Source organism: Furipterus horrens, unplaced genomic scaffold (genome assembly GCF_987537825.1).
Source record: "Furipterus horrens unplaced genomic scaffold, mFurHor1.1.pri manual_scaffold_3, whole genome shotgun sequence".
NCBI lineage: Eukaryota > Metazoa > Chordata > Mammalia > Chiroptera > Furipteridae > Furipterus > Furipterus horrens.
The window spans coordinates 167,464,094-167,490,876 of record NW_028327173.1 but is presented as its reverse complement, the minus strand read 5'-3'; the positions used below and the strand labels follow the sequence as shown (position 1 = coordinate 167,490,876).

The following is a 26,783-nucleotide window of genomic DNA, read 5'->3' as shown; positions in this document are numbered from 1 at the left end:
GAAAAAGGGAGGGCCCGCGCGGATAGAGGCTTCCCAGGCTTGCGGAGGGAGAGGGACTGGAAAGGGGAGGGGGTTTCCGGCCTGAGGCGGAGGAGAGGGTTGCGGGCGGGGCCCGAGGGCGGGGCCGGGTGGGGCAGGACCGAGCTCGCTCCCTGAGCGCTGGCGGGTTGTGCTTTGAGGTCTGCTGACCCGAGTGGGCTGGGGTTGCCAGACTGGGCCAAGCCGCCTTCGGCGGCCCGAGATGTGGCCGCCGAGAGGCTCCTCTCTTTTCCTCCCCGACGCCAGGGCAGTGGCGACGACCTGGTTCTCTTCTCCCTGGAACCTCCTGACAGGGTCGGGCCTGGAACTTGAGTCCCATGCTAAGAGTAATATAACCGGAAGACCTGGGGCTGGGGGGCTGGGCTCCAGAGTCCCTTTGGGGGAGGGGTTTTCCCCCTGGCTCTCAGGGTTCCCCAAATGCAGTCGTCTCCAGCCTTCGTTGGGCATTGCTCAGAATTGTACCCCTCCCTCTCTGGTTCCAATATCTGAGGGCCATCCCATCCAGCGGTAATCTTACATCCTGGACAATCTTGCGAGGGAGCGAAATGTAGCGACTAGCAGAGAATGGTGTTAGTTATACCTTGCACCTTCATTTTACACTTTTTGTAAACAGAGACCCGGAGAGAGACGGGCTACATCCCATTCTCCAGCCCGTCTACCCCCACCCCCACCCTGTGTCTCAGCAGGAAGAATTAAGTGCCTGCAGGACCAGTGGTGACCTTTGGCTCTGGCTACTGTAGCAGCAGCTGTACCAGTTGATAGAACTCCCCTTTCACTACCTTCTGATGACCCTCAGGCTCCCAACCATTGCCAACCCTACATGGAAAAGGGCAGCCTAGGGACCCAGGGCCAAGGGAGAAAAGATGGAAGCACACTTTTCTTTCATGCCTGGTCCTGGGTTTCTTTATCTGAAGGGATGAAGAGCCCTGGCTGGTGTAGCTCAGTGGATTGAGAGCCTGCCTGCAAACTGAAGGGCTGCTGGTTGGATTTCCGGTCAGGGCACATGCCTGGGTTGTGGGCCAGGTCCCTGGTTGAGGGTGTGTGAGAGGCAACTGCACGTCGATGTTTCTCTTCCTCTCTCTCTAAAATCTTTTTTTAAATTAAAAATAAAGGGGGGTGGGCATGGAGAAAATCCAGCCTAGAGATCTGAGAAAATCAGTATATGTGGCAAGCTCTTGCAGCCACCATATATGGCTTTATTCCCTCACTCTGCAGAGCTGTGCAGCTGTTGCACCCCATGGCTGAGGACTCAGAAGATCCCATATTTGGAAACTTGGATTCCACCTGTAGGAGAGCAAATACCCTGGGGAATTCATGTTGTTGCACAGAAGCAGCTCAAGGTAGGGGTGGGGGTGGGGGTGAGGTAGGTTTTGTTATCCAGCCAGCTCTGCCACTGTGAAGAATGAGCCACTGATAACCATTTTGGCCTCAGTTTCCCCATCCAGCCTACGCTGGTGCTCTGGTTTTTGCCTCCACACTGTAAGAGACAAAGAAGCCAGTGACTCTCAAACCAGTAGGAGATAATTAACAAATGAATCATGGAAAAGGGGCCAGGAAATGACATTCCGCAGCTCCTCACATATATCTCTGGGATCAAAAGGAGGAAGCTTGTCATCACGAAACAGAGAAATGGGAAGATGTAGCTAAATAACTTTGCAAATGAGTTGGAGATAGACCTATAACTAGATTCGTCGGCAGCCGTCCATCTCGAGAGACGATGGTGTAGCTTCTTAAGAGTCTATCTGCACCGCCGAGAATGGCTGTGCAGTCCGACTCGGGAGTGACATGGTATCTGTCTCCTCCCGTGTTGAATCGACATCTTGCGATGACACTGAAGCTACAGAGCCTGGGCAGGGTGATATGGAGGGTCTGCTGTTGCCCATGCAGCAGACCCCCCCTCTCTTCGCAGCTGAAGGGTCCAAGGGAAAGACGGAGTCGATACAGCTTGGCTTCAGGTGCGCCGCAGGAGTTGCCGGTGTTGACTACAACGTCAAACCGCCTTAGGGACTCCGGCTCCGGATTTTCTGTCGGGGTTTACTCCCTTAGCCTTTCCCCTGAAGAGGTATGCCGCAAGGCAGCGGAGGTTTTTTGGAGTCAGAGTTTTCCTTCTCTGATGTGCCCTGACTGGAAGATCGAACCAGCGACACTTAGCTCGCAGGCCGACGCTCAATCCACTGAGCCAAACCAGCCAGGGTTATAACTAGATTACCCTTAGTTAATCACATCCTTAGTTAATCGCGTTAGATTGTGAACCCGGATTAACCAGTAATGGAGAAATGGGGGGGGGGGGGAGCTAATGGCGTTAGTATAAAACTAGTTTACTTTGTCTACTTGGGGAGCGCAGGCCTTTGGCTGACTGTGTCTGGCTCTGCAGACCCGTGAATAAACAAACACCTCAGTTTGCTGTTGAAGTCCTGTGTCCCAGTGTTTTATTGTGAACGTTTCTCACAACACCACATGCATTCATACAACACAAATATTTTGTTTGCCTTGATTGCTTGTCAGGCCCTACACTAATAGCTGGAAGATAATGGCAGGACCCAGGGTCCCTTTCCTCTTATCAGGAGAGGAAGGCATGTAAACAGATAAGAAAATGTATGTGTTAAATGTGAGGGTAAATGAGGAGAGGAAGGACACCTAAATCAGGACAAGGGGGCAGGACAAGAATTCTAGACAGAGGGGACAGTGTGAGCAGTGGCATAGTGGTTTGAAACAGTATGGGGTGTATGTGTAGGGAGGGCAGGCTGGAGAAGTAGACAAAGCTCAAGGGCAAAGGGAGTCATTGAAAGTTCTGGGCTGTGAAAGTGATGAAGTCTGTTTTGCATGTGCACCATTTAATCAACAAACTTTATTGAGTGCTCTAAGTGGGGTGCTTTCCAATACTTCATGCTGGCATTTCTCTATTCACTGAAAAGAATTTGGGGAGCCTCTCTTATCTGCTCACTAGTCTAAACTCTTCACATGTGTCTCATTTAATCCTCACACAAGTAGGTACCCATCCATGAAATAAATACAACTGTTAACCTCATTTTACAGACCAAGAATCCAAGGCTTGGACCTGTTTAAGGTCACTTGCCTGGTAAGTGGTGGTGCAAGGATTGAAGCCTCATGTGACTCCAAAGCCCATGCTTTCTACTAAATAACCTGTTTTGGCAGCATTGTGTGACCAGGCCACACAAGATCCAGGCCCTGCCTTGCAGAGCTGATGAGCCAGTAGGGGAGTCCTGAGAAGGGCTCTGATGAAGGAGCACAGTGTGTGGTGAGAGCTGGATCCCAGAAGGAGGGGCTGGAGTGACACGTATTCTAGCAGGGTTATTGGATGGAGGGAGGGGGAACAGAGAGTGTTCAGGAAAAGGGAACATCTCACAAAAATGAGAACTTGTAAAACATCTCAGCATGGTAGGGGAAGTGTAGGCAGATTTGTGTGGTCATGTGCATGTGGTGGTGATGGAGAGTTTGGAGAGATGCCACCGAGGAGGCAGTCCTGCTAGAGCACTTAGGGCTCTGAGTGCTGACCAAAGGGATTTGTGATTCCTCCTATGAATAGCAGGGGGCCACTGAAGCAGGGCATGACATGATTTACATGACTTCTGTGTGAACAATGGTAACAGGGCAAGACAGAGTGGCCCATCAGGTGGGAGATTGTTACAGAAATCCTGGTTGGAAGTCATGGGTCCTGAACCAGGCCAATGGTTATGAGGATGGTAGGGACAGATTCAAGAGAAAGTAAAGAGATAGAGGGATCAGAACTTGGAAAGGATGGTTTCTTTATTCATTGATTCACCTATTCAATACATATCTGTTGAGAGTATACCATGTCCTAGGCACTGTTCTAAACAGAGCACAAAGCCATAAACCTGATGGGCATGATCTCTGCCCTCACACAGCTGGGGGAGATAATAGACAAATAAGGAAATAAATATGATAACAACAGAATGTGGTAGGTTCTCTGAGGGAAACAAACAGGAGAATAAAATAGTAACTGGGGAGCCCATTTTAGCTATGATATGTGTGATGTGTTGGGGAAGCCTTTCTGCAGAGTGGATATTTCTGCTGAGACCTAAAGATGAGAAAGAGAGAGCCACAAAAAGGTAGGGTGAAGTGGGGGTGGGGGAGTATTTCATGCAGAGAGAGCAAGTGCAAAACCCTGGCAAAAGGGCTTTGGTGTTCAACAAACACAGAGGAGTCTGATGTGACTGAAGCATGATAAGGAAGAAAGTGGTAAACTGGTAGAACTGGTAGTCATGGTGAAAGGAAGGGAGGGAGTTGGCTGCAGACTATGGTAAGGACTGTGGATTTTATTCTAAGAGGGAAGAGGCATAGAGGGCTTTTAACTAGAGCAGTAGCAAGATATGATTTATATATTTGAAAAGATTCCACCTGCTGCTGTTTGGGAAAAGGGTTGTTAGGGGGCCCGAGTGGAAGCCAGGAATCCAGTGGGATTAGGAGGCTACTGTTGTGATCCAGAGGAGAGATAACAGGCTGCAAGCTCTAGGGAATGGGGTGGGGAATGGAGGAAAGTGAATAACTTCAAAAATGCATTTTGAAGGCAGAAACAGGTTTTGCTGGTGGATTGAATATGCTAAATGAAAAAGTCAATGATATGATGTGGGTTTTTAGCTTGAGCCAAAACCAGTGATGCCATTTACTAAGATAATGAAGACAGGAGAAAATCAGGTTTATTTGGTATTGAGAAAGAGATTAAAAGCTCTGTTCTGGAGAAAGTTAGTTTGACGTGCCATTAGGCATCTTTGTGGAGATATCTGGAGGACAAATGGAGACATAACCTGGAGTTCAGGGAAGAAGAGCAGGCTGGAGATATAATATTGGGAATCAGCATTCCCAATTAAACCATGGGATTGGAACAGATAGAAAAAAGAAAAATATTAAGTCCTCCTATATTGAGAGGTCTTGTTGAGGGAAGGGTTAGCAAAGGAGACAAGGTAGCAGCCAATTTGTAGGAAGAAATAAGGGGGAGTGTGTTGTGGAAGAGAGGATTTTAATGAAGGAGTATCAGAGGTTCAATAAAATAAGTGTCTGCTGCCCAATGATGAAGTCGTGCTCTGGAAGGTGGAAGACCTTTCAGCTTCTCTACAAGTCTGTCCTTGTAAGGATAGGGCTGTAAAGGCAGGAGGGCAAAAGCTTGGAGAGAAAGGACCATAAGATGGAGGGGAGGGGCGCTTTTAAGTGCCAAACGAGATAACACCGAAAATACATTTTGTAAACCTTCCCAGTCCTCTGTTAATATCATTGTTGTTTTCATGAATGAGCTGGGGATTGGACTGAGACCACCATTGGGAGAGAGTAGATAAAATAGATGGAAACAGTTCGAGAGAAGGAAATTGCATAATGAAGAACATCCCGTTCCTCCTGCGAGTTTGCGTCAAACCAGGTTTCGGGTTAGGCGAGGAGATCCGGGAGCGATGTCGCGCTTCACTCTGAACTGACCCCACGAATCCAAGAGCGAGCACAGATCCAGGCGGATACCAAGGCTGCGCAAAGCCAAGGGAGGAAGTCCGGCCCCAGATCTGAAAAGTCCCTCTTGCTCCGCCTCCTTCTTCCACTGACCAATCAGGATTCAGGTGACTGGACGGCAGCTCCCGGGTGGAGGAGGGCGGAGCCTGAGGACCGTTAATTTACTCCGAGTCCGAGTTGGCATCCAGTTATTCATTCAATTCCTTTCCCTGCGAGGAGTCACAGTTGCTGCTCTTACAAAAACCTGGGTGGGCGCATAACCAGTTTTTTAAAGCTCTGGCAGTTTCATATGAAACTAAATATACATCTATTCTATGACCCAGTTATTTCTTACCTAGGCATTTATCCAAAAGAAAGCATAAATCCACAGAAAGCCCAAATAACCATTAATAGGAAAATGGATAAACTAGTATGCCCACACAGTGGAATGCTATTCAGCAATAAAAAGGAACCACAAAATGATACACGCAGCAACATGGATGAATCTCAAATATGCTGAGCGAAAGAAACCTGTACACACAAGAATACGTATTGTATAATTCCATTTATAACAAGTTCTAGAACAAGCTGAAATAATCTATGTTGAAAACAGAATCAGAGCAGGGGTTGCCTGACGGCTGAGGGGCATAAAGGAACTTTCTATATTATAGTAATGTTTTAGAACTTTGTGCCATGGAGGAAATGTCCTGTATTTGTGCTGTTCAACAGGGTAGCCATGAGCCACATGTGGCTACTGAGCACTTGAAGTGCGGCCTGTGTATATGAAAACTGCATTTTTAATGTCATTTCATTTTAATTACTTTAAATTTAAAATTAGCTACATGTGGCTAGTGGCTGCCCTATTGAACAGCACAGTTCTATATCCTGATAAGAGTTTGGGCTTCACAGGTATATTCATCTGTCAAAACTCCTCTCACAATAAGCCTAAGATTCATGCATTTCACTATATATAAAGTTTACAGTTAAAAGATAAGCATAAACTCTAATTAGTGCTATGTGTGTTGAAGTGTTTAGACATGAAATGCATAACAAAAAATGGATCGATGAATGGAGAGATGGCTAAATTGTTAGACATGATAAAACAAATACAGCTGAATATTAATTGTAGAATCTTGGTGGTAGATATATGGGTATTCACTGTAAAAGTCTTTCAGCCTCTCTGTGCATGTTGGAATATTTTCAGAATTAAATGCTGGGGGTAGCAGGGGCTGAGAGGAGAAAGGATTGGGAAGTTATTGTCTCATTGGGTGCAAAGTTTCTGTTGAAATGATGAAATTTTTCTGGAAGTAGATAGTAGTGATGGTTACTTAATGGCAATTCATTGTACACTTGAAACAGTCAAAATGGTAAATTTTATGTTATATATATTTTACAACTTAAAAAAAAGTTTGAGAGCCAGAAGAAAAAAAATGTTGGGGGAAATTCATGTGAAAGTCTTTGTGCCTTCTCTAGAGGCAATCTGGGGTACTGCACAGAGAGGAGGAGGAACATCGCACGCTGTGAGAGGGAGTGTGCTAGGCTGGCTTGGAGTAGAAGATTGTGGGAAGAGAACACAGTCTGGAAACAGACAGAGCTTGGTTCATGATCCTGGATCTTTCACTTTCTTGTTGTATAACTGCAGCATGGCTTGGCGACTGTGCAGCATCTCTGGCAATGCAGCGCCTGCTGCCCCACCCACACCAGGGATGTTGCTGCCCTGTCTGGGGCACACTTCTATACCAAGGACAATGAAGATGGCTGGTTCCACTCCCTCTCCACCTGCTGTCCAAGAAGGAGACCAGCAACCTCTACAAGAAGATCCAGTTTCATAATGTGAAGTCCAAGTGTCTGGATGACTACAACAGCCTGATGGAGGCTGTGTTGTCCAAGCTGCACCTGGATGAGGACTACCCCTGCTGGCTGGTGGGCAACTTGAACACATGGTACAGGAAGTAGGACCAGGCAGTCCAACCGTGGCATTCTCAGGCAGCTACCCAGCCCTCATGGACTGCAGGAACAAGCTCAAAAACAAGGAGTACCTGGAATTCCAAAAGGAGCGGTGCCAGATGCTGCTGTCCAGGAGAAACCAGATGTTCCTCGAGTTCAGCTTCTGGAAGGACCCCCAGCCCAGGGTGGGTCCCAGCATCTATGAGCTGAGGACATACAAGCTTAATCCAGGAACCATGATCGAGTGCTGGAACAATGGGGCTGCAGCTACCAAGTACCAGCAGGAGAACCAGGAGGCAGTGGGCAGCTTCTTCTCACACATAGGAGAGCTCTCCATTATGCACCATCTCTGGGCCTATACAGACCTGCAGTCTTGGAAGGAGACTACAAATGCTGTCTGGAGGAAGAGGGGCAGTGACAAAAATGTCTGCTACAAAGTCCCCTTGGTGTAACACATGGAGTCTCAGATCATGATCCCTTGGAAGATCTCGCCTCTCCAGTAATGCTGCTGCTAGAGCCACCTCCTCCCCTTCTCCCTCAGGGCAGCCACAGACTGGGGAGCTCCCAGCCCTACAGTCTGGGCATTCTGTCGGATCTGGGAGGACTCTGGGAGCTAGTGCTCAGCTCAGACAATGGGGAGCTTAAGGATGACAGGGTTCTGAAGAAACTTTAGCTCTTCCTAGACACTTTCCACCTTCCCTCTCCACTCCCTTCACCAGTGCTGGAAGCAGTGCTTAATTTTTCTGAATGAAGAACAGCAACCTTTTAAATGTTTTCTCACATTTTTCCATAAGATTCCTCCTCTCAAGGCCCCCGATTTCCCATTATCATCGTGAAAAGCCTCAGTGTACTTGCACAAAAGGTAGTTTGTTCAGTGGTTAGAGGTAGGATGGGAAGGGAAGAGGTCTAACCAGGCCAGGCTCTCGGGAATTCCCTGGTCTCCACAGGGCTGCCCACTTGGTGGACAGTCTGAACCAAGTCCCACCTGCTAGGGAAAAGCCTAGAACTGCCTCAAGAAGTAAAGGGGGAAACCCTCAAGTTAGCAAAGTCAGCAGGAAGTCGCCTATTCCACCCAGAAATGTTGGGAAGGGGAATTGGGAAGGATCTGGGGGCAGGAAACAGAATGGAACAGGAACAATAATACAGAACCAGGAACCCAGAAGGTAGAACTTAGAATTCAGAAGTTGGGTTTGAACTGCCGTTAGAACACAGAATGTGGAAAATAAAACAGAGCTGACAGACCACTTGAAGAGGGGTTCCTAATACAAGACAGTTGGAAAGAGGCTCATCTGTTTCTACATGAGGTTGAAAACTTGAATGTGTAGTTTCAGTCTTTCTGTGCAGGGAGAGTCTCCCGCCCTTCCTTTTCCTTCCTGCAGGCAAAGGAATGCGCCAGGGCCTGTATTTCCCTCACCCTGCTTCCCTTCTCTCCCTCTTCACATTCTATCAGCCCAACCCTCATTCTATTGGGCCACCAGGTGTATGGAGTGGGGTCAGTGATTTGGGGGGCCTTCTCAGTGACCCCCCTACACCTCATGAACCTCTGAGTAGCTTGATTCTGCTTTCCTTTTAGGAAAAGTTGTGCTGGAGTTGCTGATGGAACCAGTTAAATGTTCACTGTAAAAAAATTATTTGTGCCCTGGCTGGTGTGGCTCAGTGGACTGAGTGCTGGCCTGTGAACCAAAGGGTCGCCAGTTCAATTCCCATTCAGGGCACACGCCTGGATTGTGGGCCAGGTTCCGGGTTGGGGCATGTGAAAGGCAACCAGTCAATGTATCTCTCACACATTGATGTTTCTTTTTCAAGACAAAAAAAAATATCTATTTGTTTCTTATTTCTGTTGCTACTGTAACAAATTTAGTATCTTAGGACAACACAGATTTATTATCTTGTACTTCTGGAAGTTTGAAATGTATCCTACTGGGTTAACATCAAGAACTGCATTCTTCCTTCTGGAGACTCTAAGGGGCAACCCACTTCCTTGTCTTTCCTAGCTTCTAGAAACCTGAATTCTTTGGCTTTACTCCTGGCCTTTCCTCCATCTTTCAAAGCCAGCAGTAACATCTTCAAATCTCCCTTTCACACCCACTCCCACCCCCTCTGCTTCCTTCATCACATCTTCTCTGACTCTCCAGTCTCCCTCTTTCCCTTATAAGAACCTTTGTGATTCCATTGGGCACACCCAGACAATCCAGGATAATCTCCCCATCTCAGATCCTTAATTTATTACATCTGCAATGTCCCTTTTGCCATGTAAGGTAACACATTCACAAGTGCTAGGGGTCAGGATATGGATATGGCGAGGAGGCATTTTTCTGCGTACTGCAGTGACTTTGAAACTTCATGCTACTCATACTCATATGTCAAGACTACACTGAAGAGGAAACATATTTCTTATTATTTTTTCCTAATAGCTTTATTGAGATATAATCCACATACCATACTTTACCCATTTAAAGCAAATAATTCAAAGTTTTTAGTAGTCACAGACTTTGTGCAATCATCATTTTCACCTTTCTCCCATTTTTACATTTGTGGAAATAAAGGCTTGAGACATTAAGGAAACTTGCTTAGGGTAACATCTAATGGCAGGACTAGGGCATTGCAGTGGCTGTCAGGAGCTGAGATTCCAGTCCAGACTTGGCTCCAAGAAGACCAATCATCTGGGAGCAGCGTGGTATAGGAGAGAAACACGCAGGTGCTTAGGCCAGGTTAGACTTGGGTTCAAGGCTTTGTTTCTGCTACCTACATGCTGTGGTCTTTGGTAAATCTCTTGGAGCCTTGGTTTCCTTATTTGCAAAATGAGGACAATAAAATAAATGGGAGGAGAAAGGACCGAACTCACCTTAAGATCCCTTCCAGCTATGTAATCCCAAGCTTCGATGGCGGGGCGGGGGGTGGGGTGTGATAATTACAAATAAGTTCCCCAAGCATCCAGGGCAACAGAGGGATGGGTAAATACGCATTCCCTGAAAAGGAACTCACATGCTTCCGTGGCACAAGTCTCGAAGTTCCTCACTGATGGGCCTTAGCTTCGTGGAAAAGACAATGAGTAAAAAACGACCCTAACAAAGCAGAAAAGGGTGGGAAGAGTTGAGGGGAGGGTCAGGCCTTGAGGTAGCCTGCCCAGGAGTGGACAATGATCCAGAGAGTGGAAATAGAGGTGGGAGGGATCAATGAAAGCTCTTTCCCAAGGCCAAGTTCAGCCGCTGTGTGAGGGCTAGATGGGAGGAGGAGTGCGTTAAGAGGAATGGTTCTGAAAATAAATCTTCAGAGCAGGGTTGGTTGACACCACACCACGTGCGGCGCAGCTGCAGGACCCCCGCTGTCTCCCGCCACGCCCACTCGTTGCGAAGTGGTATGCTCCGTCACCACAGTAAGCCTTCTTCCTCCGGCGTGCGATTGGTACAGCCCAAGCTGGGGGTGGGGAGAAGACACGCCCCTGCCTCTGATTAGCTGGAGAATTTAAAGAGCCGGCCAGTGATAGGATGATTTTCTACGGCTAGTATTTGAAAGTTCGGAGCAACGCCGGTAAGTAGGCTCTGTTCAGCTAGTTCCGGAGCAAGTGAGTGTCCACCCGATCTTAGAGTTGGGAGGAAGAGAGCCTGCTTCTTTCAGGGGTCTCTGCCGGGAGGGTGCAAAAGAGAGGGTTAGTTGGAGGGAACACACATTTCAGGGCCCCAGAGTCCCCGCCTCCACGATTTCCTTAGAAAACTACCCCTTCCCCAACTTGGAGACCGGAAGCGCCAGGGCTTCGGAATCACACTACCTCGGACTCTTCCCAGTCGTGTGGTCTCTCCCAGCCTGTTTCCAGTTTTGTTAACGGAGAATAGTGAGACCTGCCAGGCTGCGTGTAAACCAGTAAACGTGCCTGGAAGGCGATAATTACATGCCAGCCCCCTTGCTCATCTCCCCACATGCAATTCTCCTGCTTCCTGGGGAGAGGACTCTGAGGATTCCCGTGCCCTCCCTGGGTCTCCTTCAAGTTGACTTCTTTTCTGTTCAGGGTCCCCATTCTTCCGCGTCCCTGGCGGGACAGCCGAGGCTCCCCCAAACCAGGGTGCATTTGACACCGCCCATTAGCCGCTCTGGAAGTTACTGTGTAGGAAAAAATTTATAAGTGAATTTCCTAAGTTGGCCCCAGGGCCCTTTTTACCATCACTGTGACCTCTGTGTTACCTGTGTGGCCTTGACCGAGCCCTTCACGGCTCTATACCACCTGTTATGTCCTTGAGTCCCTGTGACTCCTGTGCTCTGATCCTTTTGCAGACCTGCAGAGAAGGTGGCGATGCTGTCGGGCACTCTGGCAGCCGCACCTGAATGCGAAGACTCGGAGCTGCGGTGCCGCGTGACTGTGGAGGAGCTGAGCCCCGGCGGGCAGCCGCGAAGGCGCAGGGCCCTACGCACCGCGGAGCTGAGACTGGGTCGCAACGAGCGCCGGGAGCTGATGCTGAGGCTGCAGACGCCTGGGGCCGGAGAGCTGCCTCGCTGTTTCCCCCTGCGCGACGCGCGCCTCTTTACACGCTTCGCCGCCTCGGGGCGCAGCACGCTGCGGCTCCCTGCTGACCGCGCTCCCAGGGCGGGTGCGTTGCAGCTGCTGCTCTCTGACTGTCCCCCAGACCGCCTGCGCCGCTTCCTGCGCACTCTGCGCCTCAAACTGGCTTCGGCCCCCGGACCCGGGCCACCCTCTGCCCGCACGCAGCTGCTTGGCCCGCGGCCCCGCGACTTCTTCACCATCAGCCCTGTGCAGCCCGAGGAGCTGCGACGCGCAGCGACCACCCGGGGCACGGACACCACGCCCGTGAAGCGGCCCACGGAGTCCCAGGTGGGGGCAGAGCCCAACACCGTGAGAAAAGGAAAAGGGGAGCTGCCTTGGATGTGCCACTAAGTTGGAAGAGACCAAGGAGACCCAAGTTTGGGGGGAAGATGGTTGATGGTATTTGAGGGGGCTGCCGATAATCTCAGAGGAGATGCCTATTGGACATCTGAGTATGACAGAGATGTTGTGGGAATTGGGTATGTGTTTCTCATAGTGAAATCCCTGCGACTAGATAAGCCAGGATAAGGAAACGGGGGCCAGGTCACATTAAAAGAGAGGGCAAATAAGGAGGCTTGAAAAGGAAACTGCAAAAGAAAACTTACGAATGTAGTCACCCTGGAGAAGAAGAGGAGTTTTTGGGGAAAACGAAGTGGTCAGCAGTATCAGGGCAGCCAAGAGGTCCAATCAGATGGGGGTAGGGACAAAGTCTGGTGGTGTTGACAGTTTTTGAAGTGGAGCAGAAGAATCACAGACTGCAAGGTTGTGAGACTAAGCTGGTGAGAAGATGGAGATGGAGTGAGAAGGGGTCGTGGCTAGGCAAGCTTTTGCTTGGGTATTTGGAAATGAGAGCTAAGTTTGGGGCAGGAAGAGAAGTGAGAAGGAAGGATGGGTAAGAGGACCAGAAGAGTTAGGAAACCCAGGGGAGGGAGCTGAGGGAGGACCCAGACCCACATAATGGGATCTTTGGGGAACCAAGAGTCAGTGGAGACCCAGCCTTGGTCCCTTCCTCAAGGAGAGACCTGGACTCCAGTTGTTACTGGAAAGATCTCCAGATGAACCAAGGCTGCCCAAGGGCTTCAAGGAATTAAGCCGGCAGAGATACAAGGGCTACCAAGCCTAGCATTGCACCTGGGTCAAGAAGGGGTGGTGGCAGCAATGCCTAGAGTGAGGGGGAAGGCTCTGAGACAGTCCTGTCTCCTTAGGAAGACCCAAGGTGGCCCCTGCCTGTGAAGAGACTGAGCTTGCCCTCCACCAAACCACAACTTTCTGAGGAACAGGCTGCAGTGCTGAGAGTTGTCCTGAAAGGCCAGAGCATTTTCTTCACTGGGAGTGCAGGTAGTAGGGGGCAGAGTGAGGGGGGCAGAGAGTCGTGGTGGGGTAAGATGGAGAAGAGATGATCTTGACTTTGCCCTCTGCCCAGGGACAGGGAAGTCTTACCTGCTGAAGCGTATCCTGGGCTCACTGCCTCCCACAGGCACTGTGGCCACTGCCAGCACTGGGGTGGCAGCCTGCCACATCGGGGGTACCACCCTCCATGCCTTTGCAGGTAACTGAGAGCCCCTGGGGCTAGAGCTGGGAGCAAGCCAGGCCTGTGGGAAGGGAGGAAGGGAAAGTCAGGGTTGAGGCAGGGTTGGGGTCTCTACTCAGGCTGAATAATGTCACTCACAGGCATTGGCTCGGGTCAGGCTCCCCTGGCCCAATGCCTGGCCCTGGCCCAGCGGCCAGGTGTGCGGCAAGGCTGGCTGAACTGCCAGAGGCTAGTCATTGACGAGATCTCCATGGTGGAGGCGGACTTATTTGACAAGCTAGAGGCTGTGGCCAGGTTCGTATAGTATGTGCAGTGAGGGCTGGGTTCTGGTGGTTTTCCCTGAGGAACTTGCCCAACCTCGCCCCTAAACACTGCTTGCTTCTCTCCAGAGCTGTCCGGCAGCAGAATAAGCCATTTGGAGGGATCCAGCTCATCATCTGTGGGGACTTCCTGCAGCTGCCTCCTGTAACCAAGGGCTTCCAGCCCCCACAGTTCTGCTTTCAGGTACCACTCACCCTCCTGTCCTGCCCCCCTACCCATGGGTCTGCTCTGCTCCCTGACACTCCCACCTCCCCCCTACCAGGCCAAGAGCTGGAGGAGGTGTGTCCCAGTGACCCTGGAGCTGACCGAGGTGTGGCGACAGGCAGACCAGAACTTCATCTCTTTGCTGCAGGCTGTGAGGCTGGGCAGGTGGGCTCTGTGAATAGAAAAGGGGCCACAAAGATGTGTCACAGAGGAGCATGTGGACCCAGAGAAGGGGAAGAAATGCTTCCTGGACCTATAGGAAATGGTCACTCTGTGAACACTGAGACCCTGCCTTCACCCCCAGGGGTGGGTCCCCATAACCTAGCACAGAGTAGGTGTCAGGGAACTATGGGCAGATGGACATACAAGAGGAATTCAGCGATGTCAACATTCTTATTTCACAGATGCAGAAACTGGGGTTCAAAGAGGTGAAGTGTCTTGCCAAATATCGTGTCTAGTAAATGACTGAGCTGGGATTTAAAGCTAGCTCTGAGTCAAAAACTAGGTTCCTTCCACTCTTAAAACCTGTGGGGTCACTTGGTGGGAGAGGGGAGTTTGCAAACATGATCCTAGGCCAGCTAGGACAAAAGGTTGAAATGCTGTGACTACTCTAACATGGGAGTTGACAGGCCAGGAGGGCAGATGACATGGGCTAGAGCTGAGTCTTGAAAGCCAGGTCAGACTGGGACAGGCTTGAGGAAGGATGGTGGTAGTGAGTCGCTCTCTATGCCTGGGAACAGGAGGCAGGTAGGAAGGCGTGCAGCACGCACCAGCATGCATGAGGGACAAGAGGAAGGCTGAGTAGCAGAGCAGCGAGAGATGGGCCCAAGTGGTCCCTTCCTCCTCCCATGGGAGTTGCTGCTGTACCTAGGCTTCCCCAGGTGGAGGAAGGCTGGAGATAGGGTGAAATAGAAACACAGGTTCAATTTTTTTACCCACTAAGGTAGCAGGTCAGAGGCTAGGAGACTGCCCTGTAGAGGCCAATCTGATTATAGGCTCCCAGTATTACAACTATCAACATCAGTGCCTGGTCTAGGTCCTTTAACCCAGTGGTCCCCAACCTTTTTGGCAGGCACCAGGGACCAGTTTCGTGGAAGATAATTTTTCCACAGACCAGAGTGAGGGGATGGTTTCAGGATGATTCAAGCGCATTACATTCAAGCTCACCTCCTGCTGTGTGGCCTAGTTCCTAACAGGCCTAGACCAGTACCTGTATACTGCCTGGAGGTTGGGGACCCCTGCTTTAAACCTGCAGACTGTGCTCATTCAGCATATCAAATGTCCTGAGGAGCCCTGGGGATGGGAAGGTGTTTAGCTCCTTCCTGGGGGCAGGCACAGGAAAGGGTACCACCCATGATCATAGCCAAGCACCCCACATATACCATACTTGGCCCCATGTGGAATAAGGACAAATAGGACAGCCTGGGGTCAGCAAATCTTGCTTGGGTGCCCCTTTCCAGTCAGTCCCCAGGCCTGATTTATGGACTGCTGCTTGGGCCATACTACCCACATACCCCCACCTTCCCTGGTGTTCAGGTGGTCTCTGCCCTAACAGCCCAGCCCCCACAGGTGCTCAGATGAAGTGACCCGCCAGCTTCAGGCTACAGCCACCCACAAGGTGGGGCGAAATGGGATTGTGGCCACAAGGCTCTGTACCCACCAGGATGATGTGGCCCTCACCAATGAAAGGCGGCTGCAGGAACTGCCAGGTGAGCAGTGAGCCAAGGCTGGGCAGGACCAACTGGGAGGGGCTATCCTGCAGGTATTGCCCCTCCAGGCAGCCTAGGCCCTTGGAATCATTTAGATATTCAGGCCCCAACCTCTGTGGCCATAAGGCCCTTACATTTGCAGAGGTAACTGATTTTGAGTGGTGTGACCTTGAAAGGGTCAAGATCACTCAGCCAGTAAGTGCTGGAAATTAGTCTTAAATCCAGGTCTCTGATTCTAAAGCCCCAGCTAGGCCTGAGGTACCTCCACTACCTCCCCCATGCCCTGGTGTGATATGTGTTTTTGGAAACTAAGCCATAAGTGACTAGTAATGTCTTTTTCCAGGTGAGGTACACAGCTTTGAGGCCATGGACAGTGATCCTGAGCAAGCCCGGACCCTGGATGTCCAGTGTCCCGTTAGCAAGCTCCTTCAGCTAAAGCTGGGGGCCCAGGTGAGTGGAAAGCAGGGCCTAGACCCTGGAAGCTTGAGCCTCCCCAACCTTTGCCCTTCTTCCCAGGCTGCTCCATGGCCAGATGGCCCACTGCGACCACAGCAAACTCCCTCCCTCCTGTTCCCACCCACCTTCCTGTCTTCAGCTTTCCACTGCCCTACTCTTTCTGTGCTTGGAGCTCTAAGCAGTGTTGCTTTGGATGAGTTCCTTGCCCTTGCTGGAGCTTGGTTTTCTCATCTCTAAATCGGAGAATGAAGTATCTACCCCACACAGTTGCCTTCTGCAGTATACCCTCTTCTGTGAGAGTCCTCCTTTCTTCTACCATGTTAGGGCTGGGCCAAATGGGAGCCTTTCCTCACATTCCGAAAGGCAAAGAGGGGGGACACACGTGCTGTGTGGTTGAAAGAGGACTGTCAAGATCTGGGGGCTATTCCTCAGGAATAGCCCCCAACAGACATGGAAGTTTTCAAAGCCCTGTGGCATCTGTTACCTGTTGCTCTTTACCCCCTCCTGAGCAAATGTCTTTCCCCTTGACACAAGGGGAAACTGAGACCCGAGAAAATAAAGCATCCTGCTGCAGGGGTTGTAGTCAGCCAGTGGCTAAGCTAAGGATTAGGACTCAGTGTCCCTCTGTGATAGGCCCCAGCCTCCCAGAATTGCAGCAGAGACCGCTGCCCCTGCGACGAGGCATAGGAACGGGGCAGCTCTCCCTGCCTCCTGTTCTCTTTCCCTTGCAGGTGATGCTGGTGAAGAACTTAGCGGTGTCCCAGGGCCTGGTGAATGGCGCCCGAGGGGTGGTAGTCGGGTTCGAGACTGAGGGGCGAGGTGAGTGATGGGGGTGCAGTCCTGCTGGGGGCAGCAGGGCCCAAGGTAAGTGTGAGGATGGAAAGGTGAGGCCTGCGTCCCACCTCTGAGCCCTGAAACAGGGCTGGAAAGTTGGACTCCTCCATGCCTCCCTCAGGGTTGCCCCAGGTACGGTTTCTGTGTGGAGTCACCGAGGTCATCCGTGCGGACCGCTGGACAGTGCAGGCCACTGGGGGCCAGCTCCTCAGCCGGCAGCAGCTGCCCCTCCAGCTGGCCTGGGCAATGTCCATCCACAAGAGCCAGGTGAGCAGCCAGTGTGGGGGATGGGGACAGGGCAGGACAGAGGGGGGACAACATAGGCCTGGGGCATGTTGAGAGGGGCCTTAAAGGCTTTATGGGAGTTGGGCTTGCCCTGGATGGAAAGTTCCAGACGAGCTGTAGAATAAACCCTTCTCTCCCACCCCACTTCTCTCCCTTCCCCTCTGTCATCTCCTGCCCTGCCGTTTTTTGAGCCACTATCAGATATGTTGAATTTAATACTTCAACCACTGTATGAGGTATAGATGTAATAATCACTCCTGTGTTTACGAAGAAGGAAACCAAGGCTCAGAGAGGTGAAGTAACTTGTCCAAGGACACACGGCTAGTGAGAGGAAGGGCCAGTATTCCTTTCCATGGCTGTCTGACCCAGGCCTGAGTTCTTCCTTTCACCCCTAGCCCTCTCTCTTATCCTGGCTGTGTGTCCTGGAGCCCCTCCCACTTAGATGCCCATCCAGGGTCACCTGTCCCTCTGCCTTGAGAATCTCTGGCCTGGGCGAGGAGATCCAGGGGCAATAGCTGGGCTGGTGAGATAGGGTCAGGCTCTTAGACACAAAAGACCTCAAGCAGAGTGGGCTCCATCTCTGTCTCTCCACCCCCCAGGGCATGTCCTTAGATTGTGTGGAGATCTCTCTGGGCCGTGTGTTTGCCAGTGGCCAGGCCTACGTGGCCCTCTCCCGGGCCCGCAGCCTGCAGGGCCTGCGTGTGCTGGACTTTGACCCCATGGCCGTTCGCTGTGACCCCCGTGTGCTGCGCTTCTATGCCACCCTGCGGCGGAGAAGTGACCCTGGCCTGGTAAGAGGGAGTTACCCAGTGGTGGGCCACATGGCTGTGGGCAGCCTAGGAGCTAGAGCAGAGGAAAGGCCAAGGGACCCTGGGTAGGACTGGCAGGGCCCAGAGGAAGGAGATGCTGGCTCCCAGGCTGTGACCCTGGGGGACAGCAGAAGTCCATGACTCAGGCTCTCTGGCTTCATTCTAGGAGTCCCCAAATGATGATGAAGCAGCCTTAGACCAGGAGAATGTGGACCCAAATCTTGGGTTGCAGAGAGAAGACAAAGGATGGCCTCCCCCTCCTCCTGCTCCCTAGTGGGTCAGGACCCCAGGAGACAGCAGGGGGAGAATGCTCAGTGCCCCTTTCTTCCTTCATGAGGGCCTGTCAGCTTCCTGCAGGGGTCCAGGGATAGGGCTTCCCACCCACTTGCCCCCTGTGCCTCAGTTTCTCCCCTTGCCCTGGGTGAGTTGCGTCCAGGGTCAAGAGTAACCCTTTCTGTGCCAGTTGGGAATGGGCCTCTGGTGGTCCCTGGCATTAGAGGACAGAGCTGTCTGTGAGGGCTGGCACAGGGTCACAATCATGAATGCTGCCCCTTTTGGGCTGCAGAGGGGAGAGGTGCTCTGGGAGCAGGAATAGGCCACGTGAGTCCTGTGGGACTCGGGTGAGTACAGGCCCCACGTCAAGAAGGGAACCCAAGGTACCTTCACAGGCAGTCCCAGGCTCGCACAGCCAGGACAAACACCTCTGAGCCTGGCAGCGTGAGAATATGCACAGCAAACTGCACCCATTATCTTAAGCTGCTTTAGGGGGAAGAAATAGTGTGAAGGGATTGAAATGAATGTTCTCAGATTGTATTTATTTAGGGCCAATAAACTTGTGAATTGTGTGAGGACTGTGGAGTTGAGTCCTCTGCTCTCTTTAAGAAGGCTCCCCTACCTGGGGCAGGCTGTTCCTGGTCCCTGGAGGCTAATCCTGTGCCCCTGGCCCCAGCCCTGCAGTGCACACAGGCGTTAATGCCCTGATGGCTGAGCTCCCAGACCCTGATGTGAGGTTTTGTTCCTATCCCTGGTTATTTGGAAAGCTGAGTTACCTGAGGTTGATGACTCACAATGAACTGACTAGGTGAATCACCATCGCCCAATAGTCAGATAAAGACAAACTAGAGAATTCACATGGCAAGAAATGGGCCTGCTGCAACATCTGAAGGATGCTGGGCGCCTCGGCTGAAACTTTCTCACTTGAGGCCTTTCTGGGATCTAGCTTGGACATTCTGATGCGGGGAGGGATCACAAACAAACCAGCCTCGGTTGATCAAAAGGCCTGATGGAAATTGATCAGGGGCCCTCATAAGCTGGTTAAAACTGTCCCTGCTTATGAGTGGAAGGTATAAACCCAGTTATGGTGGAAGCATGCATTGACAGCTACAGAAAGCAGTGACTAATAAATATAATAAAATCTCCAGTGATGGGAAGGGTCGAGAATAACAAAACCATGCTGGTGGCTGGGGAACATGAAGCATGAGTGTTTGAAGGCATTTATCCTTGTTTCCAAAAGCCAGCTGAGGCCCCAGTGCACGGAGTAGGTGCTCAGGGAGCATCTTGTTAAATGGTGGAGACCATTCACGTGAGGACTCAGTGGGGTGGTTCAGAGTGGCTGCAGGGCCTCACACCTTCACTGTGGGCTTCATGGAGGAGGCAGGGCTACAGCCTGTGAAGAATTTGACTGAAGGTTAAAACTCAGAGGATAGGCCTGGCTTTCCATCCTGGTTTTGCCACTTGCTAGCTGTGTGACTTGAGGCATGTTACACAACCTCCCTGAGAGGGTTTCCTCACTTGTTATGAGCAGGTGGTAACCTCCTTTCACATAGGGTTGTTGGAAGACAGGACAGCCACATGGCAGGAACTCAGTAAGTAGGTGTTATTAACAGTTATGATTACTAATGCTTACCACCATGATGTCTGGTTCCCACACTGGCTGCATTGGCAGACAAGATGTGGGGCCTCAGAGGGAGGAGTGCCAGCATGGCTCCTGGACAATCTCTGACAGTCTGGCTCTTGCTACCACCCTTCCTGACCTAGAGGAGTCAATTGCTTTTCTGTAACATGAACCCTTTTCTCTGCCCCAAATAGAAGACACTCAGGAGAAGCCATGCCCACAGGGTGACTTCCTCAACAAGTGGGCAACCATGAGGGCCTTTAAACATGATACCTCGAGGGTCAGGGTGTTTCCTATCTACCCATGTGACAGCCATCCTCCCAGGTCCAGCTGTTAATAGGTCACACCATCACCCTACCCTCAGGAAGCTTACAATCTGATTGCACCTTGCATTTTTCACTCCTTCCACTTAATGCACAGTTTGGGGACCTCCAGTTCAGCACAGATGGCATTGTCTCATGTTTTCTAGCAGCTCTGCACCCTTTGGGGTTCTTGGATGGAAACAGGAGAAACTGACTCAGGATAACTTAAGCAGGAAAGGAAGGTAGTGGGACAGAAGGCTAGCTCAAAGAAGTGATATGATGCCCAGGAAACCCAGGCCTGGAAACAAGTGGGAACCAGGGAGGGTAGAACCATGGGCAAGAGTGGAGCTGGGAGCAGCTGGCCAGGAGGGACCTCTGTAGCCACCCCCGGACATAAGAGCACAGCCACCGGTGGAAGGAGTCCTGCCCTCTTCTGCCTCCTCACATCACTCAGTCCAGACCTAAGGGCAGGTAGGTGACTGGTTGGGCTTGGTCTCCCACGCAGGTCCTGCAGCCGCTGGCAAGAGGTTGAATGTGCAATGAAGGTGCAAGATGTACCAGGGCTTCTGCTGGGAGATGAGTCTTACATCATCCCCCAGCGCTGGCCTGTTGAGGATGTCACAGGGTCCTCTCCTGGGATTCTCCTCTCTGATTCCACCTTCAACACACACTGCCAAGGCCCCCTCCCCCTCCCAACCCTTTCTCCTCACCCAGGCACCGATTTCCACTTTCCCTGGTCTCATATGGACTTACCCTGCTTAAAGATGTCTTCCTCATGAGACTATCCGGTCATCAGAAAGTCCCTTCTCATTGTGAAGATGCTCTCCAGAAGGAGAAAGGCTAACATGCTCTCCATGACAGAGAGCTCCAGACTGAGTAGGGGGGGGGGGGCTCTGGACATACCTGCCCCTCAGGGCAGATCATGATAGTGGATTGTCTTGTGAGGGAGGTACGCAAGCAACCTCACAGTTCTTTATTTTCTTGACATCTAACTTAATTTCTAACCTGCATCCCTGGGGGTGTAGGGAAACTCCATCTCAGTCAGTATTGGGGGCCCCCACCCCCAAGCTTATATAGGCAGGGAGGGAGCCTTGTAGGAGCAGGCCTTTCATCTGCAGGGCCTCATGGTGGCCGCTAACCCCTCAGTGACCAGCATCCAAGCACAAGCCATAACCTTGCCCAGGCCAAGGGCAGGGGTGTGGGGGGCTTTCTGAGAGCCAGTCTCTCCAGGACCTCTCACCATGCCTTCTGGAACCCTGCCACCTCCCTGTGGTTCCATCTGGGGACCCTGTAATCATTTGCCCCTCGTCAGTCTTGGACCCTCCTTCTCTGCAACAGAATCCCCTCAAGGAATTGGGCCTGGGAGGCAGAAGTCAGAAGGGTGCATCCTCACAGCTTTCTTTGAGACAAAGAAACAGCCAGGTCTGGTGACCCCCTCAGAGTTTAGGGGCAGGAGTGAATGGATAAGCATGGCAGAACAAGGAGGAAATATCCCCAGTAACTTTGTCATACTCAAATAAAGACTATCTCATTCATTCATTTGTTCCACAAACCTCTATCCAGTGCCTCTGTTACAGTCAGATGAGTAGCAGAGGGACACATGTCTCACCCCCTAACTCAGCAGTCCTGGGCCTGGTCCCATAATGTTGCCAGGTGTTCTAACATCACAAGGAACACTATGTTAGCATGGGAAGAGGAAAGTTTTTGGAATTCTGTGTGTCCTTTCCACTATCTGGGAAGGAAAGCCTTTGAAACTGTTTACATCCCAAGATCCGTCTTTGTGTCCCCACAGCTCTCAGCATGATGACTTTAGAAAGACACTTCATAAAATGTTTGATAAATGAAAGAACATACCAGCCTGGCTAGTGTGGCTCAGTGGATTGGGTGCTGGCCTGCAAACCAAAGGGTCACTGGTTCGATTCCCAGCACATGCCTGGGTTGCGGGGCCAGGTCTCTGGTTGGGGGCATACTGATCAATGTATCTCTTGCACGTTGATGTTTCTCTCCTTCCCTTTCTCTTCTCTCTAGAAAGTAAATAAAAACCTTTAAATAAAAAGAGCACACCACAGAGCCAGGTACCCTGAGAGGCAGGGATGTTTATTCTAATTCTCCAAGGGACGTAGCTGCGTCCTGGGGAGCTAGGCCATGGCAGAGCTGGACCTAGAGCCCCCTGGCTGCCCCTTGGTCTTCCTAGAGCTGTCCAAAAGGATATAGACTGGTGGAGAGCCCACCTTCACCCTACCCTCGGGAGGGCGGCCAGGGGAGGGCTTAGCTCGGCAGAACATCATCCTTTCTGAGGTTCTGGCATATTTTTCCCACCCCCACGGGGACAATGGTCATGCTCAAACCCCCAATCTCAGAGCAACCAGGCCCTCCCCCTCCCATGGCACCACACACCATTCGACCACTAGGTGGTGCCAAGTGGTCAGGCCCTTCCCAGAGAGCGGGCAGGTCCTTTGTCTCTGTCTGTGGGTCTAGTTGGGGCACGGGGACACCTCAGGAGCTGGAGCTCAGTAAGAGTGAGGAGGGGAAGGTCCCTCTGTTGTAGGGCTTGCACTGGTATCTGCCGAGTACCTCATGGTTTGTGTTCATTAGCCCTCTTGTTTTTCACCATAACCCCGAGAAGACAGGGGACATTATCGCCGCTTTACGGGGAGAGAAAACTAATCTCTTGAGAGGTTAGGTGACTTGGCCAAGGCTACACTGCAAGCTGGGTCTGGAACCCAAGTTCCAGGACCCTGGGGTTTTTGCAACGTCAGCAGTGGTCCCTGAAGTCAGATACTGGCTTTGCCACTTCCCGTCCTCAGCCCTGGTATCATCGTTAGTGAAATAGGGCTAACAGCCGACCAATGGAGTTAGGACTGGGGAAGAGCTGGGGTGGGGCCAGGCACGAGGTAAACCCCCTGGTTAACACTCCTATTGGCCTTTATTACTCCTACCTGAAGTGGCCGTCCTGCACCCCTCCCCCACCTCTGCCCTTTCCCTGCCTCCTGAGTGGCCTGGAGAATAACAAAGAGACTTAACCGGAGCCCAGGGTTAGTGAATGCTTTCTTTAGTCTTCCAGAAGACAGGGCTGTGCCCACCCACTAAGGGGAAGAGGAGTATGAAGTTTTTTCCCTCTCCATCTTCCTGCAAACAGGTCTCAGCCTGGTCTGGGAGTGCATTTGCCATAACTGTCCCTCCTTTTTCCCTCGATCCATTTTCTCATCAGTGGGTGTATGAGTGGGACTGTTAGGCCTAGTTCACAGAGCAGGAGACAGAGGCTCACAGGTGGGCAGCTCACAGTCTCAAGGCTCTATGTGGTGAGGCCAGGATGGGCACCCCAGTGTCTAAGGCCTCCCCTCAAAGTGCAGGGCCTTCACAAAGGGAGCAGGCATGGGGTGCCTCCCAGTCCCTAGCTTTGTCTGAGAAATCCCACTCTCAAAACTCCATTTCTTCAAGATTCCAAGAGCATCACCTGCTGAGACATAACCGGCTGGGAAGGAGACCCTGAATGGAGGAGTGACCCCAGGTGCCAGACAAGCCCTGCAGGGAGGGCAGTGACTGCTGCAGCCCGCCTCCCACTCCTCAGCCTCCTGCCCTGGGGCTCCAGCTCTCGCCTTCAGCCTCACAGCCTCCGGGCAGATGCTTCCCCCACGGCCGCCCCTCAGTTCCCTCCCCCAGCCGGTGTTGGGTTCGGTAAGCAGAGCTCCAGCTCACCTGGGAAGGTGCGGAGTGAGGAGGGCGTCCAGTTACAAGCTAGGGCTGGGGCTGCCGGCAGGGGCAACCTGGGGGCAGGAGCCAAAGGCCTGGGAACCGATGGTGGGGGCAGGTGTCATGGAGGCTCCAAGACACCCCCAACCTGCAGAAGCCCCCATCCCTGCTATAAGAGACCCTATCTTCTGGGGTTCTTGCCTCTCTGAGCACCTCCCAGCTTTGGGGGGCTGTGGTGGAAAGACCGTGGCATCCAGCATCAGGAGCCACTTGGTAGCTCGTGCGTGTCAGTTCTCTGACCTGGTCCTCAGTTTCCTCACCCTCAGAATGGGGGTAGGGTGGGAATAAGCTCTGCCTGATGGTGGACACCCTGGGAAGGTTGTTTTCTCAACTCCACTCCTTTCCCTGCGCCACTCAGAGTGGCCTCCCAGCCGTTCCCCCCACCCCCACCCCACCCTGGGCCCTGGCACAGCACTCCATGCCTATTTAAGGCAAATCTCCTGATCTCTTTTTAAATAACATGCTCTCCTTGTTGTGGAGAAGACAAGCAGGGCTTAGGGAAAGGGGAGGAGAGCCCCAAGGATCCCATCAGAGGGGGAAGGGAAGATTCAGGGTAAAGAGGCAGGCTCCCCGTCTCCCACAGTGAGGCCTGGGAAAGTCCTTGCCCACCCCAACCCCCGCCTCCCATTTTGGTCCCCTCACTACACAGGCCATGGGTTGGTTCAAGCCTCTTTAGAGGGGCTGGGGCAGCCCCTTGCAGCTGTGGGGGTGGGAGGATGGGGAATAATGCTAGTCCCCAGGCCCTGGGGGGATATGTTTGGGTGAAGAAGTGGTACAACCAGGGTGGCCAGTGAGGCACTGGAGAGGGAGGTTCTGGACTAGGATTGAAATCTGATCTCACAGCCTGCCCAGCATGAAGGATGAAACGCAACTGCTTTTTGGTTCTAGAATCCGAGGCTCAGAGAGGCCAAGAGACCTGCCCACAGCCACACTGTTAATGACTGGAAGGGTCTGAAATCCAGGCCTGTTGGCTCCAAGTTGAATGCTTTCTCCCCTTCTCTGCCAGGTCTCCTTCTGCCTGATGTTGTGTGCACACTTGACAGTGACTCTCATCAGGGACCAGGCATCCTTCAAAGCTTTGGGCACAGACCCTTCCGAGGCCTGTTTTGCACCTCTCAGGTGGGGCCCTGACTCCTCCCCTTCTGCCCCCCTCTCCTTTCTTCAGGTCCACACACCTTTCCTCCCCTCCTCCTCAGTTCCAAGCCCACCTCAACAGCTCACCTTGACTTGGTTCACGCACTCAGAAACTTAGAGCTAGGAGGCAGCATGTCCCACACCCCTCCAAAGGACCCAGGCCAAGCCCCTTCCCACGGCAGGACCCCAGCGGGACCCTTTCCCACAGCTCAGTTCTTTTCCCCTTGAGGCCCATGGCCCTCCCTCTCCTACCTGCTTCTCTTCCCTCTTCCTAGTCTTTCCTCAGGTGGCTGCCTCCCTCCCATCTCAGCCCGACTAATCCCCCTGTGGTCCTCACATGACTGAGATGCCCTCTCCAGGGTTCAAAAGGAGGGTCAGGGATCCTTTACAGATCATGTTGCCTCCTCGGGACCAGGCACCACTCATTCCTCAGGCATGTGAGTCCGTGTCAGGCTGAACTGGGGGGTGGGGGGCAGAGTGAGGAAGAAGGCCTAGCCTCGTCTTCCTTTGAGCAGTTAGAGCAGAAAGGGGCCATATCAGTCAGCTTGTCCAATGGCCTCATTTCACAGATGAGCAAACTGTGGTCCAGGGAAAGGGAAGGGAGGCCAGGGGTCCTACTATGAGACAGAAGCCAAGCTGGGTCTCACTGGGACCCCTGATAACCTCAGGTGTGGACTTGCTTCCTGGGGGAGGAGGGTCTATTATAGGAGGAGTTCAGCTCCTTGCTTTAATGGGAGTATCCTTGAACTTCCCAGGGTCTTTCTAGCATGGTTCTACCATTAACCCATTGTGTGCCCTTAGGCAAGCGCCTTTTCCTCTTTGGGCCTCAGTCTTCCTGTGCAAAACAGGTGGGTTGGGTAGATGATCTTTGGGATCCCTTCCAGATCAGACCTCCTGTATCTCCCATCAGCCCAGCCGAATCCCCCAGGCCTCTGTTTTCAGGCTCTTGTCCTGGCCCAGGCCTGCCTCATAGCTCATCTAGACTGTTCTGACAGCCTGTGCACCATTGCCAGCCTCCTTCGTTCTCTTCCTCTCTGATAACCACCCCACACATTGCTCAGGTAACCTGAGGCTTGGGAACCTCCCATGGCCTCCCTCAAAATAATCCACCTCATGACCTGGCATTCAGCACATCCCGCCTGCAGTCTGGGACCCTTACCAGCCAGGCACACTAACAACCCCTCAGTTGGGGGACTGCGGCATGGACACACAGTGGGGCACACTAAAGGGGCATGGGAAAGGCTGGATGCCTCCCCGGCACTCCTGGCTTCCCTGTGCTGGAAAGCCTGTCCAACCCATCCTCGTTTTCCTTCATTCAGATTGGTGAGGTCCTCCAAGGCTGGTTTAAGTCCCACTGCCTCCTAGAGAGGCCACCCGCTGGGGCCCCATCAGAGGTGACCTTGCCCCATGGAGCTCCCACAGGACTGGATTCCATTCACCTGCCTGCACCACCATCCTGTGGGGGACATATAGTGAGGTTTCCTAGAGAACCAGCCAGCAAGGTACTTGCTGAAGGGAAGCCTGGTCTCTGGGCTTCCCCTACCTTCCCCCAGGGCTGTGTTTTTGACACAGAT

At 52.1% G+C, this 26,783-nt stretch overlaps 1 protein-coding gene, 1 long non-coding RNA gene and 1 pseudogene across 6 annotated transcripts in view; 2 read left to right on the top strand and 1 right to left on the bottom strand.

The window, feature by feature from the left end:
- The first annotated feature begins 3,734 nt into the window (after nt 1–3,734).
- On the top strand, nt 3,735–7,943 carry LOC150016633 (protein NipSnap homolog 1 pseudogene; annotated as a pseudogene).
- A 1,884-nt stretch (nt 7,944–9,827) lies between these two features.
- LOC150016631 (uncharacterized) overlaps nt 9,828–26,783 on the bottom strand; it is a 34,554-nt gene continuing 17,598 nt past the window's right edge. For 2 of the 4 annotated variants that reach the window (XR_016509810.1, XR_016509807.1), the window contains exons 2-5: nt 22,177–22,346; nt 14,136–14,205; nt 13,418–13,569; nt 9,828–11,711 (exon numbers count right to left, since the gene is read on the bottom strand). This is a non-coding gene — a long non-coding RNA (uncharacterized LOC150016631). Of the gene's footprint in view, nt 11,712–13,417; nt 13,570–14,135; nt 14,206–22,176; nt 22,347–24,021; nt 24,425–26,783 lie in introns of those variants that run through there. The other 2 variants (XR_016509808.1, XR_016509809.1) reach the window with 2 other exon arrangements.
- Nucleotides 10,913–18,982, top strand: PIF1 (PIF1 5'-to-3' DNA helicase). Of its 2 annotated transcripts, none has more exons than XM_090270757.1 (13): nt 10,913–10,971; nt 11,710–12,265; nt 13,183–13,315; nt 13,401–13,526; nt 13,649–13,802; nt 13,898–14,012; nt 14,092–14,198; nt 15,603–15,742; nt 16,086–16,192; nt 16,930–17,017; nt 17,154–17,299; nt 17,917–18,108; nt 18,293–18,982. In XM_090270757.1, the coding sequence occupies exons 2-13, from the start codon at nt 11,729–11,731 to the stop codon at nt 18,398–18,400; spliced, it is 1,953 nt and encodes a 650-aa protein (XP_090126883.1). In that variant the 5' UTR covers nt 10,913–10,971; nt 11,710–11,728; the 3' UTR covers nt 18,401–18,982. The 2 variants fall into 2 exon arrangements, with proteins under 2 accessions (XP_090126883.1, XP_090126882.1); XM_090270756.1 differs by lacking the exon at nt 10,913–10,971 and adding an exon at nt 10,985–11,005.

What these genes read in the sequence shown, in the direction of transcription:
- PIF1 (XM_090270757.1), top strand. Translation starts at nt 11,729, where the DNA reads ATGCTGTCGGGCACTCTGGCAGCCGCACCTGAATGCGAAGACTCGGAG. An exon ending in TTTCTTCACTGGGAGTGCAG is followed by an intron (nt 13,316 to 13,400) that starts GTAGTAGGGGGC and finishes CCCTCTGCCCAG; the next exon opens with GGACAGGGAAGTCTTACCTG. An exon ending in GTTCGAGACTGAGGGGCGAG is followed by an intron (nt 17,018 to 17,153) that starts GTGAGTGATGGG and finishes TGCCTCCCTCAG; the next exon opens with GGTTGCCCCAGGTACGGTTT.